A 14,613-nucleotide genomic window follows, 5' to 3' on the forward strand; every position below is an offset into this window, starting at 1 on the left:
GCACACCATCTGTTTGCGTTATGTTCTAATTGGAGAATGTTTGTTATTTTTCTGAAAGATTGAAGGCCCATAGCCATTGTTAGAAAATTGAAAGGCCGATAGCCGTTGTTTGAGAGCATAAGAGGCCAATAGCCATTGTTTGATCAAGATTTGTTGGTATTCATTCAGTTGTTTCATTGAAAAAGGCCGATAGCCAGTAGGGAAGAATCTGTGATAGTGTATTTGGGGTTCAAGAACAAGTCTTGTTTGTCTGCAATATAAATTTCTGGATTAATATTCTCTGTAACCTTGTTCAAATGGCGGAATCTATTGTTAAAATTGAAGGGTTACTTGGTATGCTTACAGTGAAACTTCAAGATGATAATTTTCATTAATTGGTTTAATTTTTGTTCATTTTAAATTACGCATAGTAGTGTTGGATTCACAAACTCTTTAATTCTCCACTTTCAATCGAATAAACGAGTGTGGTATGTATTTCAAACAAACAAGATTGAACATCTAATTATTTCAGATAAAATGCACCAAACACTCATCTTCTTCTGGCAAGCAAGAAAAACTAGTTTTGCCATGCGGCATGTTTGAATTGCGCGACATAAACCAAATTTCCAATCACAAATTTGGTGATAAATATAATAATTTCAATAAGTGAAAAACTCAAATAGGTTACATAATTTGATTTTTTTTTAAGGGGTTTAGTTTGTGGGAAAGCTACGGTAGTCCATCTCTTTGGAGGTCGGGAAGACTTACAGAGGCATTTCAGCTATCCTCTTACTATCATCATGTGATTCACTATCGTTAAAAATCGAACCTATGACAATGTGTGGAATGGGAATCTAAAATTGATGAAGCATTTGTAATTTCAAAATTTCCCCCTCCATACATATTTCTTTTATCAAGCCCTCCTTACATATAACAATTGGAAAAATTAACTTAATTAGTATGGGGTAAAATAGTAAATTAATACATGCGAATTAAAACCACTCCACGTTGGGGTAGTTACAAACTTTTTTTAAGTACGCTTGTGACAAGAGATTTGTGTCTACATTGATTTTGGTCGCAATTAATTTGAAAAGTGAGATGGAGATCTTGGTGATGTTGATTTAAAGGAGGCCTCCTCATCGGACGGTGTTGGTGAATAGCACCATGCAGCAGTCAATGGGTGTTGTGTGCAAACTCTGGTCATCTGGTACTTCTCTTTATTGAAAAAAAAAATTAAACGAAAAAAAAATGCAAGATAACTATTTTGAAGTGCCAGTAGCAATTCTTCGAGAATGAAATTAAAAAATGTGGTCAAGTTCTTCAAATCTAGTTGAATCTGCTAAACCATCACCTGTTAAAAGAGAAGTTATAAACATTACCAAAATTGTATCAATCTTAACGAAGACATCAAAAAACAAAAATTGGAAAAGAAAATGAAAATTGTTTGAAATCAAAATCTCTAATTGGGTGGCATGAAAGGGAAAAGGGAGAGACTCTCAGGAACAATAAAAATGAGTGGCATGGGAGAGAACTCATGTTATGTCATTTTCTTAATTTTATGAAGAAGAGAAGATGGACATAGATTGTGAGATCGCCCTCCCTACCACTCATCTTCACTGGCTTTTGAGAGATTATCTCCCATTTCACCTCAGCCAATTCTAAGAATGTATGTTGTGGTTACATGACTATGATGCCTTAATTTATAGAAACTCGAGGGCACACAGATTCAGAAAACCAACCTTAGAGCCCATGGTTAGTAACGCTAGCAATCTCGAGAAAAGCATGTGTGCGTTCACGTGATAAGAGAGATGAAACGCCTAAATTTGACTTGACAATAAGGGAAAATAATCTAAGAGTCATAAGGGTTGTGAGTATGTTGTCAGTTTCCTTTTCCTTATGAGACCCATCACGGTTGGTGAATAGAGGCCTGGTTTGGTATTCTTGGATCTGATATCTCGTCATTGCATTCACCTTGCACATTTTCCAACCCAAAAAACTTTCAACTAATGTCCGACCTTATCATAAGCATATTTAAAAACATGTGGTCCAATATTTTATTGGATATCGTGCTGGATATCTAACCATGAGTCGTCGATTCGATGTACTATATGCAATACAGGGAAAAAATATTGTTCTCAATTTGTAAAATTCTAAGTTTTGTTCATACAAATCACCCCTTTTTATGTTGATGGAAATTAATCGAGATTCACTACATCGCAAGTCTCTTTTTTGGTCAAATGTTTACTTTATTTATAACACAACAGATTACAAAATAGAAGGCCCAAATACAATAAACACACAAACAAAAAGACAGACCTCCATAGTAACCCAACAGCCCAAAACATAGTTTTGAACCCTAAACAGGAAAAACACCAAAGCAAACCCTAGTAGCTTTCTACTTCCGTCGTCAACCCGCTTGCCGAACGAACAATCCTTGCACCCATCAAGAAATCAAAATAACTAAAGCGCCAAAGCTGGATGAAAACAGAGCTACAACAGGACCCCAAAACAGAGCCCCAAACTCCTCCACAGCACACCACAGCAGTAGCCGCCACAAATCGAAGGAAGCTAGCGGGAAAAAACCCACTAGCAACAGTGCCAACAAAGGCAAACCAAAGGAAGGAGGTGGTGTGAACACCGAGCCTAAGCTCTACTCCCCTTCCGGCAGAAGTGCGATAAATAGCGTTGAAAAAAAGTGGGAGCCAAGCAGGACTGAGAGATCGAAGAAGGATGAAGCCGATTCGGATTGGGGAACGTGGGGGGAAAGAGAGGGAAATGGTGGAAAGAAGGAGAAAAGGTGAAAAAGGTGGAAGGAAGACGAAAGGAAACAAAGGGGAAAAGTGGAAGAAAGGAAGAAATGGGAGAAGTTGGAAAAGGGACTGAGGTCAAAGAAAACAGATGCACAGGGGGTTGAGTGGCAAACAGGCCACTGGGCGGGGGTACATGGAAGATGAAGGAGAAGGAGAAGGAAAGAAAAGGATAAAGGAGAAAGGAGAAGGGAGAAGAGAAGGACTGCCACCGACCCTGGCCATAACTAGGGTTGGTGGCTGCGGGAAGTAACGAAGTGGAGGACACACACACACAACAGGTATAACAAGTTTCGGAACCGGAAGGCGACGTTCCGTTCCTTATTCGTAATTTTTTTCACACATACCGCAAAGCTTTTGAAATGAACAAACCAACTCGTATATGTTCACTTCAGACCTAGGGGATAAGAACGATAGATCCAGATGTTTTCCTGTTCTCAAGGTCTGTGTGTGCCTGTGCTGCTTCAGATAATGAGTAGGAGTGATTCACTCGAACCCGCAATATACCCGATGCAACATTAGCAAATACCTCTCCTGCGGCCTCTAACAATTCCTCTCGAGTTGCAGCGTAATGAAAGAGGCTAGGCCGAGTCAAGAAGAGTGATTTCGCTGCAATAGCTGATAATGGAACCGGATCAGGCGCACCTGATGACTGCCCAAAATTCACCATATATCCCCGAAGTTTTAAGACTTCCAGTGATCCCTGAAAACAATAACTCACGATAAGAATTCATAGTCGAAAACATTACTTATCTATTAGATGATGTCAATGTTGGAGTTGAGTAGTTTGGATAAATCATGACACGCTTATGAATAGAAGACAAGTATAACTTACCTCAAACGTATCCTTCCCTACAGAATCGTAGACAACTTCAACCCCATTGTTGGATGTTATTTCTTTCACACGAGCGACAAAGTCCTCGTCCTTATATATTATTACGTGGTGGCATCCATCCTCCTTGGCCTGAACTGCCTTTTCTTTAGTTGATACAGTCCCAATGACAGTCGCACCAAGGGCATTAGCCCACTGGCATAAAAGGGATCCAACTCCACCAGCTGCTGCATGAACAAGGACTGTGTGTCCAGGTTCGACCTGTATAACAATGGTCGAGTCAGATCTAATAACAAAAGCAACAAGGGTTTCAGATTTTCAAAACATTCATAAAATTAGGAAAAATGATGGCCATCGTTAGGCATGCAATTGTAGAATGAAGATATGTTGAGATTAACAAAGCACTTCACTTTTCACACTTAGCTGTGATGCTTTTCTTATTTCCGCAGACTGTCCATCATAACGGAAACAAGAAGCGTACCACAAATGAAAAAGTGAAAGAGAAAAGGAATGGCAGTTTTCCCATGTATCAGATTGTTAAAGGAACAGATTAATAGAGAGAGAAAGCTTCTCAACTTCTATGAGTGCTCATGATTCGCACATGAAAGGGTTACACACAACTCAGCTTACGTTGCCGAAACAGGGACAATAGCTAAAATTGGTTCAGCGGTACACTGAATTTCATTTACTGATTTACATTTGCTGGCAGTGACCAGTATTATTAGTAACAAATATTCACCTTGACAGGAACAGTATGCGTATGAAACAAAGAGCTCTATAAAAACATTCTGCAATTCCACATTTATTTTCAAGAGAGATTAAAAAAAGCAGATGCGGGTACATATGTGTAAAACTACCTTGAAACAGCGGCGTAGTAGAAACTGAGCTGTCGTACCCTTAAGCATGAGGGAGGCTGCAACTTTAGGATCAATGGAAGGAGGAACAGGCACAGCTCTGTTTGCAGGAAGGATCTGCTCTTCCGCATATGAGCCCATTTGCTGACCAGCATAGGCTACAAGATCTCCAACTTGCCTGCCCGTTAGACCTGGTCCCACAGCTGTCACGACTCCACAAGCCTCGACACCTGAAATCAGTTTTGGTTTATACATAAATAGGGTAACTAGTAACTACATCAGTGATGTCCCATAAAGTTTTAGATGTATATATACACAATAAAACTATTGGTGGGAACTGTTATCTGATTTCATGCTCTGCGCTCTTGTTTTAAGTTCATCCAAATCATTCCTCGAAATTTATACTCATGGGAGAGGTTGACAGTTTACACAAAAACTGTCAAGAAACCCAAAATTTTTAACAGAACGTTGAAATGTATCTCCATAATCTCAAAAAATGAATTTTTATTCAATCAGTGAACTTGTTGAAATGAATCAAAACCTGGGGTGTAGGGAAGCGTAGCCGCCTTATAAAGGCCCTTGCGGTAGTACACATCAATGAAATTAATCCCGATGGCCTCATTCTTGACACGAATCTCGCCCTCCTTTGGCTCCCCTACTTCCACATCTTCCCATTTCAACACCTAACATGATCACATTGCAAAAGTAAGAAAAACGATTAGGAATTATTGGCATAAACTAATAACCAAAGCAAAGCTTTAACGAAATGGATATCGAATAATCAGCATCAAAGGAGTATAAATCGTTTTCGGGTCCAATTGCCGGCTTATGTGAACGATTATATAAGAAAAGCACTTGATATGGCACTATAAACTCTCTACCAGACAGTATAAATCGAAGCTTATCATCCATCAACAAGCATGCTCACTTCCAAATAAATTATCATAGCACGGATCAGAAGCAATTCTCAAATTCAATGAGTCAAAATTACAAACAATAAAAACAACTCAGAGGCTTCTTAATTAAGTTGGGCTGATTCTGTTTTTCTCATACAAATCAAAGCACAACCCAGAATTCCAATTCATAAACAATATATGTAGAGAGAGAGAGAGACCTCAGGGCCACCATCTTCATGGATTCGGATGGCTTTGACCATCTTTGCTGCTGGTGGTGATGCTGCTGCTTCAGTGGCAACTGATCTAACTGCTACTGATGATCTCTGGGTCCTGATAGGTAAACAATTGATGAAATTGTTGCCGGAAATCTGTGAAAAATGTGTGAATTTTGGAGCCGACAGCAACTGGAAATAGGGCGGTGGACTTGTGATTAAGAAAGGGGTTAAACTTAAACCGCGGTTCTGGATGCTAATTGGAAGTAAACCCATTTCGGTTTTGACGTTGCTGATTTGATTTGTCCTACGTCGGAATTGTATCCGCTCTGAGATAGCGGCCGGATGAAGAAAGGCCACCTGCAGGGTTTTGTTTCAGCCCAAAAGAATGGCAGGCCCAATCATTTTGGAGGGAATGTCCTTTTGTGGATGGACACGTGGGTGGCAATGATTTTGACACGTGTGTAGTTGAGGGGTGACTGATCAAATCTCATGTGTACTGTGTGGAATGCGGATCACTCTCAACTATATTTCAAGAACAAGGAAAATAAATTGTACTTGTTACTTTCACATATGATCAATGGTATGTTTTACAATACATGTATCATATCTTCAGTGACGGAACTAACATTTTACATTGTTAGGGGCTTCTTATGGAAAACGTATTTCAAAAGAGAAGTTTGTTAGCCCGATTGATATTTGAGAGTAAAAAAAACCTATAGTGTTAAAGGACTTTTCTCTCAGTGGTTAGTATTCATGTTCTAATTGCTCTATCCTTGTATGTGTTCCTGCTCTAATAAAGCGGTACTATGAGATGCAACAATCGTGTCATTTTTGCCACTTTTTTTTTTTTTGGGTTATTGGCTTGGATGTACATTAATTTAAAGATGCAAACTTTCAATGTGTGACAACTACGAGCTGGAGATTCAGTGGATTACAAGGCTTCCTTAAAACTAAAAACTGAATGTGTTGGGTTCGAAACCCGCTGCTGGTGTGAAAGTCAGACTTGTGGCCACGGGAAGGCTGAAATGTCTCTGTAAGTCTTCCCGACCCCCGAAAATAGTGTATAATTGTGGTTTGCCACTAGTTGTCCCAAAAAAAAAAATATTCAATATGTGACAAATGTGAGTTGTGGCATTAAGCCATAGTATGTGAAATTACAACATAAAACGTTACTTCATAAATTAGACGTACCAATTTATGCATAACTCATGACTCATGGGACCATCCACCTCAATATATCCATATAAGAACAATCCCCTCTCTCTCTCTCTCTCTATTCCGTTACTCTCCCGCTAACAACTTTCATCCCATCACAACCCCAACGCGCCAAACCCAACGTCACCCAAAACAGATCCAACGGCCAAGAAATTCCAACCCCAACAACCAAGAAACACATCCGACGCTCCACGTTAAAAACTCAGAAAGGCAACCAATCAAAACGCCCGTCATTCAAAGTCACTGCTCCTCCGGTCTCCCACGCGCCAAGACAAACGCGCGTGAAAAAGCCGCCGCGCGCGAGATTATCGCGTTCATGCAGCAGAGCAAAACGACGTCGAGTGTCCGCAGCGATCTCTGTATTTATGAGATTGCAGACAAACAAACCCGCATGAACGTCCGAATAATGCAGAATCGAATTTACCCAGCGGTAAATTCTAGAAGGTTGTTTGGGTAAATCGGTCTGCATCCCGCAGGCTTTATAAATATCTACTGCGGTGAAAGTGTGTGAGCTTTTGGTGGAAGCTTGGGTTTTTAACCGAGTGGTGATTTCTCTGTGGGAGTGTGAAAAGAGTGAGCTGTTTCTTCGATTTTCTTGGAGAGGATGAGCAAGTACTTGGGGAAGAAGCAAGTCCAAAAAAAGCCAGAAAGCAAAAGCACTTTTTTGGCCACACATGCTCTGCTCTCCTCTGCTTCTGCTTCTCCTTCCTCCCCCGTTTCTTCGCTCGGTACGTACTTTCATCGAACACATTGTCTTCATCTCTTCGTCTTCCTTCTTCTTCTTCTGATAATTTCCGTTTCGTTTTCATTTTTTTTCTTCTGAAGTGATTGTTTCTTTTGTGTATTTTACAGATGCTATCGAGCACATTAAAGTCGGCTGTTTCTACCAAATGGACCAGTCCAAGCTCCGTGGAAGAACAGTACCAGAGCAGCTCAGGGCCGTGCGGATCGTCATGGTACTATTTCATACTTTCATTACCCATAAAACCCACTGATAATTTTCGCCATTGTTGTTGAATCTGGTTTATATATTTCAGTTTTTGATTTTTTTTTTTGTTGGTTTCAATCAAATGGGGTTTTTTATTTGGGGTCGTTTGATTTGTATACAGGTGAGTGCAAAGGGCGCGTTTAAATTGGCGGTGAGATTTCCGAGCCTTGACTCTCTCCACGCTCATATCTCCACAAAGGGGTATCTAAAACCAGACGCCAAACAGATTCCGGCGCTCAACGAGAAGTATGTGATGTCCCCGGAAATGGCGTCGGAGGTGCTTTACCGGAGGATCCCACCTCAGGAGATGGTAGATCGGAGCAACATTTGGAGCTTCTGGGCCGTTCAACCTCCGTTGAAGAATCACCCGAGAAGCACGTTGTCGAGTCCAGCAGTAAGTGGCGGAGGCGGAGCCATGGCTAGCAGTGTGGTTCCTAAAAAGGGCCCATGTTGGTCCGAGCTCACGTTCGCCGGAATGGTGAAGTGGGGCAAGCGCCGGCAGATTCGCTACCTCCGGAGGCACGAGTCGTTGCCGAGCTCTGGCTCTGACGATGAAGAAACGGAGAAGGGAAAGGAGGTAATGGAGCTGAAGGAAGATAGCGATGATGGTTTCACTGAGAAAGTAGTAACTGTGATAGACGAAGACGGTGAAATTGCAGAAGAAGAAGATGGTGAGGAGACAGAGGAAGAAGCTGCTCCTCATGTTCTGCCATGGAAGATGAACCTCCGGAGTCGTAAGCGGAAGCGTCCCGATAATAAGAGAAAAATCAAATCTCCAACCCAAAAGCGATCAAAATCCAGAGCAAAGCCTCCGAATCAGAATAACCATATTGTAGCAGTTCCTGATCGCAGCAGCAGAAAATTGGCTAAAGTTAAACACACAGTAGCAAGATGGTCTGCCGGAAGGTGAGAATGAGATTAATATAGTAATATCATTAATTGGTTTATTAATCTGTTAATTATATTCACTGGGTCGATTTTTGGTTTCAATAATCGTGGGTTCTCGACTTGATTTGGGTTTTTTGCAGGTACAAGCTGGCGGAGGAGAACATGTTGAAGGTGATGAAGGAGAAAGGGGCGGCGATTGGGAACCCAATACGTCGGCCGGCGCTGAGAGCGGAGGCTCGGAGGCTGATTGGAGACACGGGGTTACTGGATCATTTACTCAAACACATGGCGGGCAAGGTGGCGCCCGGTGGGACGGAGAGATTTAGGCGGCGGCACAACGCCGATGGGGCCATGGAGTATTGGCTGGAGAGTGCTGATCTGGTCCACATCCGGAAGGAGGCTGGGGTTCAAGATCCTTACTGGACCCCTCCGCCGGGGTGGAAGCCCGGCGATAGTCCCACCCAGGACCCCACTTGTGCAAGAGAGATTAAGGAGCTCCGTGAAGAAATTGACAAGATTAGAAGGTAGTTAAACACGTTTTTAGTCTCTTAATTACGGTATTAGTCTCAACTGTTTGTGACACTCTGGATTTTTACAGGGAGATGGAGGAGTCTAAGCAGCAAGGGAATGCTGGTTTGGCTATGGTGACCGCTTCAAATTCTAATTTGACCGGTGTTGACTTGGATCGTGACGGTTCATTAATCCAGATTAAGGTTGTGACTTGTGACTTTGTTCATGATTAAGTTTGATTATATTTTCTTAATCTTGATTAAGTTCTGTACTTAATGTTTGATAGGGATTTATCATTTTTGCAGGAGGCTTGTGCAGAGCTAGAGAGGAAGATAGCTAAGATGGATGAAGAAAGGATGGAGTTTGTGACCAAAAAAGAAGAACAAATGATGGAGGTTACTCAATCTTTGTCCGGAATTAAGGTAATTAATTGACCCCCTAATTACATTAATTATGTCTGTCTTAATTGCGTTTAATAAATACATTGATTGGTGGAGGTTTAAATGTTAATGCAGGAGAAAATCAGGATGTTCGAATCAAGCAAGGAAGATGCAGTCACAATTTCAGGAGCACCACCACCATCAGAAGCAAAACCAGCCGGTGAGAAGAAAGAAAAAGATACACTAAGCGGCGGAGACAAGGCGGCTGCGGCGGCGGAGTGCAAGGCGGCAAAAATAGAGAGGCTGAGGAGTGGGTTCAGGATATGCAAGCCGCAAGGCACGTTTCTCTGGCCAGACATGGGCAGCCCCACCAACATTCCCAGTCCTTCTTCCCAGATTCTGGCCCCACCACATGACCTCTTTGTGGTCCCCACCCCATCCTCATCCTCCTCCTCCGCTCCCCGCCCCCTCATCAGCCCCACCACTCCCCCTGTGAAGCCGGTGGCTGAGCGGCGCCCAGTGACCACCACCACATTGTGCAATGTGACCACAGTACCCTCTTCCACTCCTATTGTCGCTCCTCCACCTGTTCTGGCCCCACAGACCCAGAGTTCCACTACCGTCACCATCAGTAAAACCCTACTCATAAACCTCAACGAGCTCCCTGCAACAACAGCACCGAACCCTAACCCTAATCCCCAAACCAGCTGTGAAGCTATCACTACGCTCACCACCTACCACAGAAGACACCACCATCATCTGCCACGTGTACGTCTCTCACCCCCTTCTCCTTCTTAATTGATCATTTCCTCAGCCCTAATTATCTAATTAAATTAAACTAATTACATTTTTTGTGTGGAAATTATGCACAGATGGTGAAGGAGGAGGAGGACGACGACGACGAAACTGCAAGAAACGGTGATGATCAGCAGAGGCGGTGCGCCTCTCCTGCTTCCACGTGGAACGGAGAGAAATGGTGGATGGCTGTGGGAACTCCTAGCACTTCTTTGGAGGGTTGATTTTGGACCGTTGATTCAATCTTGCAGCGGGGCTAAATATTATGGGGTATACTTTATAGGGCTACTTTATAATTATAGGAAATTGGCGGGTATAGAAATAACTGTATCTAGGTATACATGATGATTAGGGATTTTGCACTATAGTCCAAAAATTGGGTTTTTTGCTGGCATTTTTCTAAGATTGCTGGTATGCCATTTTGGACACGGATAAAGATTGGTTTTGTCCAAGTGAGAAAATCAAAAGGAGGCTAAATTTTGTCACACACACGTGTGAGCGTGGTTAATATAATTAATATTATGTATAATAAGGCAATGATATGTGTCCTTTTTATTAATGCTTACTTTTAACTATGCTTTTAGAAATCCATTTTATTTTAACTTTGCTTTTGTAATAAAAAAACTATCACCTTACTCTCTAAACCGCAAAATTTTATCCAGTTTACCTCATGAAACTCGATTTTGGATGGGAACCCTCCTTAACCGCTTGCAGTCGACAATTTGAAAATACTAAGATTTGGAATTGCATCATCTTCCAACTTCCAATCCAACCCTTCCAAATTTTCCAACACGTGGAGATGGCAAGTTCCCATTTAGTCTTGGTATTGCAGGTGTAGGCTTTTTTTTTCCAGGAAACTTAGAAGAGGCTTGGTGCAGTCTATTACTGTCAACTTGCTTTCTTCATTTTTGACATCTTTTGAGAGATCTTAGGTTCGATTTTCACATAAGGCGAGTTTGAACCACTTTATTGCTAGCTCATTGTGAGGCTAAATTCACCTATTTTCCCGTGTTGATAATACCATTTGTTTTAAAAAAAATATCTCTAAAAACCTTGGATGTTTGGTTTAAGAAATTCAAAAACCAAGAATCTAGATCAAAATGCCATTCTGAAGCTGATGGGGTGTCCTAAATTTCAGTTTCTTTCTACGGTAAGAAGGTTTTAGCCCGAGACTCGTGTGTCAGGCAGCTTACTTAATGACGCAGCCAACAGAAGAGAGTTGAGAAAGTGATGGGAACACAGCCGTCGACAGACTACAACGACAGCCTTGGCCAAGGAATCGAAAAGTTGGTAACGTCCAAAGACATCAGAAAAGTGTCGACGATGACCATAAGACCATCACACAAGATTATCTATGTATCCATTCACGTGTTATGATATGAGAAGAAGACTGATTTATATTATCAGGTACCCAAGAAACTCATTGTGTCACATCAACTTCAACATAGTATATATTCATAGGCTTGCAGGACTATGAGGGAACCCATAAACAGTTACAAACTAAAACCCCTAATATATGTTCCAGATCCATATGTCAAACAAAACCAAACCATAGTACTCTACAAATTATAAGTTGGTAGAATCCATATCGGAGGTACATCGGTCTTGCTCATCAGAGTCCCAGCATCTCCGTGGAACGGATTTTCCAAAAGCCTCTTTTCCTCGACGTTGTAGACACCATAATCAAAAGCTCCACTTGGTCCAAGGCCTCCTTCAACCACAAGATGACCATGAATGAAGTATATGCAATTCGCTCGATATCCCGACTTTGAAGCACAAACAGATATTGAAGAGTTGTTTCCCAGAAACAAAGCAACGTCACCTAAAGTGTTCTTCTCCGTGCACTCACCCTTGCTGATATTTAGTTCAAAGACTCTGAATCTTTTTGTCTTTGTCTCATGATCGTCATAATGGTCCATGCACCTTCGAACGATCAGCATTGTTTTCTCATTACAAACCACAAGATATTCCTTGCAAATATAGTTGTCATCGACTACAAATCCGCCTAAAACCACTTTCACAGGTGACACAGACTGAGTAGCAACATCCAAAGAATAGAGTTGACGGAAATAATCAACAAGATAAAATCTCTCTTCAACTGTAACAACTTCAGCGATAAAAAACCTTCTTTGCTCAACCGTTTCCGTTTCAGGGACATAAGTCCAATTACTGTCTTTGTTAAGTCGAATAAAAGCCAATTTGTACATGTTCGCAAACATGACCATAACAATGCAGTTGTCGGCATTTAGTATTGGATCTTCTGAAATTGTAGCCTTGTAGACAAAATAATCTCCACGATGAGGAGGCCGATTCAAATCTGCAGGGCCTAGCGGAGGAAGGCGAATTATTGACTTTTCATGATCTCTTCTCCCTCCAACACCAAAAAGGAATGGATTTATCGGTGACACAACACGTTTCTCATCCACAACAATTAACCATCCTTTTGAAGACCCACAGAATAGTTGTCTTCCCAAACTCAATTGGGTTTTAAGAACCTTGTCGGTCACCGGATTGTATAAATGCCACTTATCATTCTCTGCATCAGAAGAAATCAACATCATCGGAGTTGTCGTGACGGCACAATGGGTCTGTATACCCTTTGCAGCCGAACACCATGACCTGCAAACAAAGCTAAATTCTTTTGGTGTCTCCAGTCTCCCTACAACTAAATTTAAAATCTCTGTCGGCAACGCGGCCCAATCTGACATGAACCAAAAGATAAAAAACACTGGTAAGCCGAGCTGATGATGAAGAATTAGACCGACGTTCCTATATTCTTTGATCAGCATGTACCAGTTCACAAACTAAACAGATATAAAGATAAATCTAAAAAACCCTAATTGAACACAAACTAAACAATTTGATTTATCGATTCTAACGAGAAACAGTAGAATTTCATCAAAACCCAAATAGCTTCAATAAGAAAACGTACCTCGATCCATAGATTCTAACTCCACAGCAAGAATTTTTACTATTTTATTTTATTTTCAGGGAAAATCAGAAGAAATTGAGGGCGGCTGCCGCTCCGGCTCCGCTCCTTAGGCCATCTCCAACCGAAGGGTCCAGAGGGCCGAAAATAGCCCTAAAACCGTCTCCAACCGAGGGCTAGGCCAGAGGGCTCTGGAATCTGGGAGGGCCCCACGGGATCGGAGAGGGCTGGAGGGCTGGCTATTTTTTTTTTTAATGATTTCTTATTGCTGTCGGTTAAAACCGACAACATTAAAGACCTTTTTTTTAATAGTTCTGCTATTAGTGTCGGTTATAACCGACACTAATAGTTTGAAATGTTTTTTAATATAACGGCTAGCTGAGTCAGCTAGCCGTTGGTTGTTTTTTTTTTTTTTTATAATTTATTTTAAACATTTTTTTCTTCTATAAATATAGTGAAGTTCTTTCAATTCTTCACTTCATTGGCAATATTTCCTTCTTCAATATTTTTCAATATTTCCTTCAATATATTTCTCAATATTTCCTTCAATATATTTTCTAATATTTCCTTCATCTATAATATTTGTTTCAATTTTTCAATATTTCCTTCAATAAATTTTTCAATATTTCCTTCAATAAATTTTTCAATATTTCCTTCATTTCTTTTATAGGAATATGGAAAGGAACACTTCGGATTACACTCCAATGAGTAAGGCCTATTTTGATAGGAAAAAAAAAAGAAATTATGTCTCGACGGCAATTGTTTACCTCTGACTGTACTCCTACAATGGCGGATGATGAAAATGATATTGATTATGGATATTAAATTTAAGTCGTTGTAATTTTTAAATTTAAGTTAATGTTGTTTTTAAATTTAATTTGTAGTGTTTAAATATAAGTTGTTGTAGTTTTTAAATTTAAATAATAAATTATGTTTGGTCCTATGGCCCTTTGGACCTCGGTTGGAGACGGTTTTTTGTGACAGGGCTAAAACGAGTCATTTGGCCCTCTGGCCCTCGGTTGGAGACGGAGGCAAATATGACCATGTACTGTTCATTAAAATATTAATATCTTGGGAAATCTTGGAGGGCTAGAGGGCTCAAACGAGTCATCTGGCCAGCCCTCGGTTGGAGATGGCCTTAGGGTTTGACTAGGGATTAATCTTGCCTTTCGGAGTGTGGGATGCCTCAGCCTTCAGAAAAATAAATAAATCAATCAACAGTACAACGAATAATAAAATGCAATGTTTTCCAAAAAAAAAAAATTAAATAAAATGCAATTTCGTAAAACAGGGCGGGCCCAGGCCCAATGCGGGCAGGGTAACTG

At 41.0% G+C, this 14,613-nt stretch overlaps 3 protein-coding genes across 4 annotated transcripts in view; 1 reads left to right on the plus strand and 2 right to left on the minus strand.

Annotated features, from left to right (window-relative positions):
- The window catches only part of LOC126630488 (uncharacterized), a 68,134-nt gene extending 62,182 nt beyond the window's left edge, over positions 1-5,952 (minus strand). The window contains exons 1-5 of one of the 2 annotated variants that reach the window (XM_050300611.1): positions 5,587-5,947; positions 5,014-5,155; positions 4,476-4,702; positions 3,622-3,879; positions 2,094-3,489 (exon numbers count right to left, since the gene is read on the minus strand). In XM_050300611.1, coding sequence (XP_050156568.1) covers positions 3,184-3,489; positions 3,622-3,879; positions 4,476-4,702; positions 5,014-5,155; positions 5,587-5,856 — 1,203 coding nt within the window. In that variant the 5' untranslated portion in view covers positions 5,857-5,947 and the 3' untranslated portion in view covers positions 2,094-3,183. Of the gene's footprint in view, positions 1-2,093; positions 3,490-3,621; positions 3,880-4,475; positions 4,703-5,013; positions 5,156-5,586 lie in introns of those variants that run through there. The other variant, XM_050300618.1, reaches the window with a different exon arrangement.
- Positions 5,953-6,953: 1,001 nt separating this feature from the next.
- On the plus strand, positions 6,954-10,844 carry LOC126593135 (protein DYAD-like). The gene is made up of 8 exons (XM_050259065.1): positions 6,954-7,526; positions 7,651-7,754; positions 7,908-8,692; positions 8,815-9,198; positions 9,273-9,387; positions 9,490-9,606; positions 9,700-10,332; positions 10,437-10,844. Exons 1-8 carry the CDS (start codon positions 7,403-7,405, stop codon positions 10,581-10,583), a joined length of 2,409 nt encoding a protein of 802 aa, XP_050115022.1. The 5' UTR covers positions 6,954-7,402; the 3' UTR covers positions 10,584-10,844.
- Positions 10,845-11,738: 894 nt separating this feature from the next.
- On the minus strand, positions 11,739-14,485 carry LOC126627965 (putative F-box protein At1g65770). Its single transcript, XM_050297853.1, has 3 exons — positions 14,426-14,485; positions 13,292-13,396; positions 11,739-13,060 (listed from the first exon to the last, which is right to left on the minus strand). The coding sequence occupies exons 2-3, from the start codon at positions 13,299-13,301 to the stop codon at positions 11,919-11,921; spliced, it is 1,152 nt and encodes a 383-aa protein (XP_050153810.1). The 5' UTR covers positions 13,302-13,396; positions 14,426-14,485; the 3' UTR covers positions 11,739-11,918.
- Positions 14,486-14,613: the final 128 nt, after the last annotated feature.

The sequence above is a fragment of the Malus sylvestris genome, chromosome 1 (genome assembly GCF_916048215.2).
Source record: "Malus sylvestris chromosome 1, drMalSylv7.2, whole genome shotgun sequence".
NCBI lineage: Eukaryota > Viridiplantae > Streptophyta > Magnoliopsida > Rosales > Rosaceae > Malus > Malus sylvestris.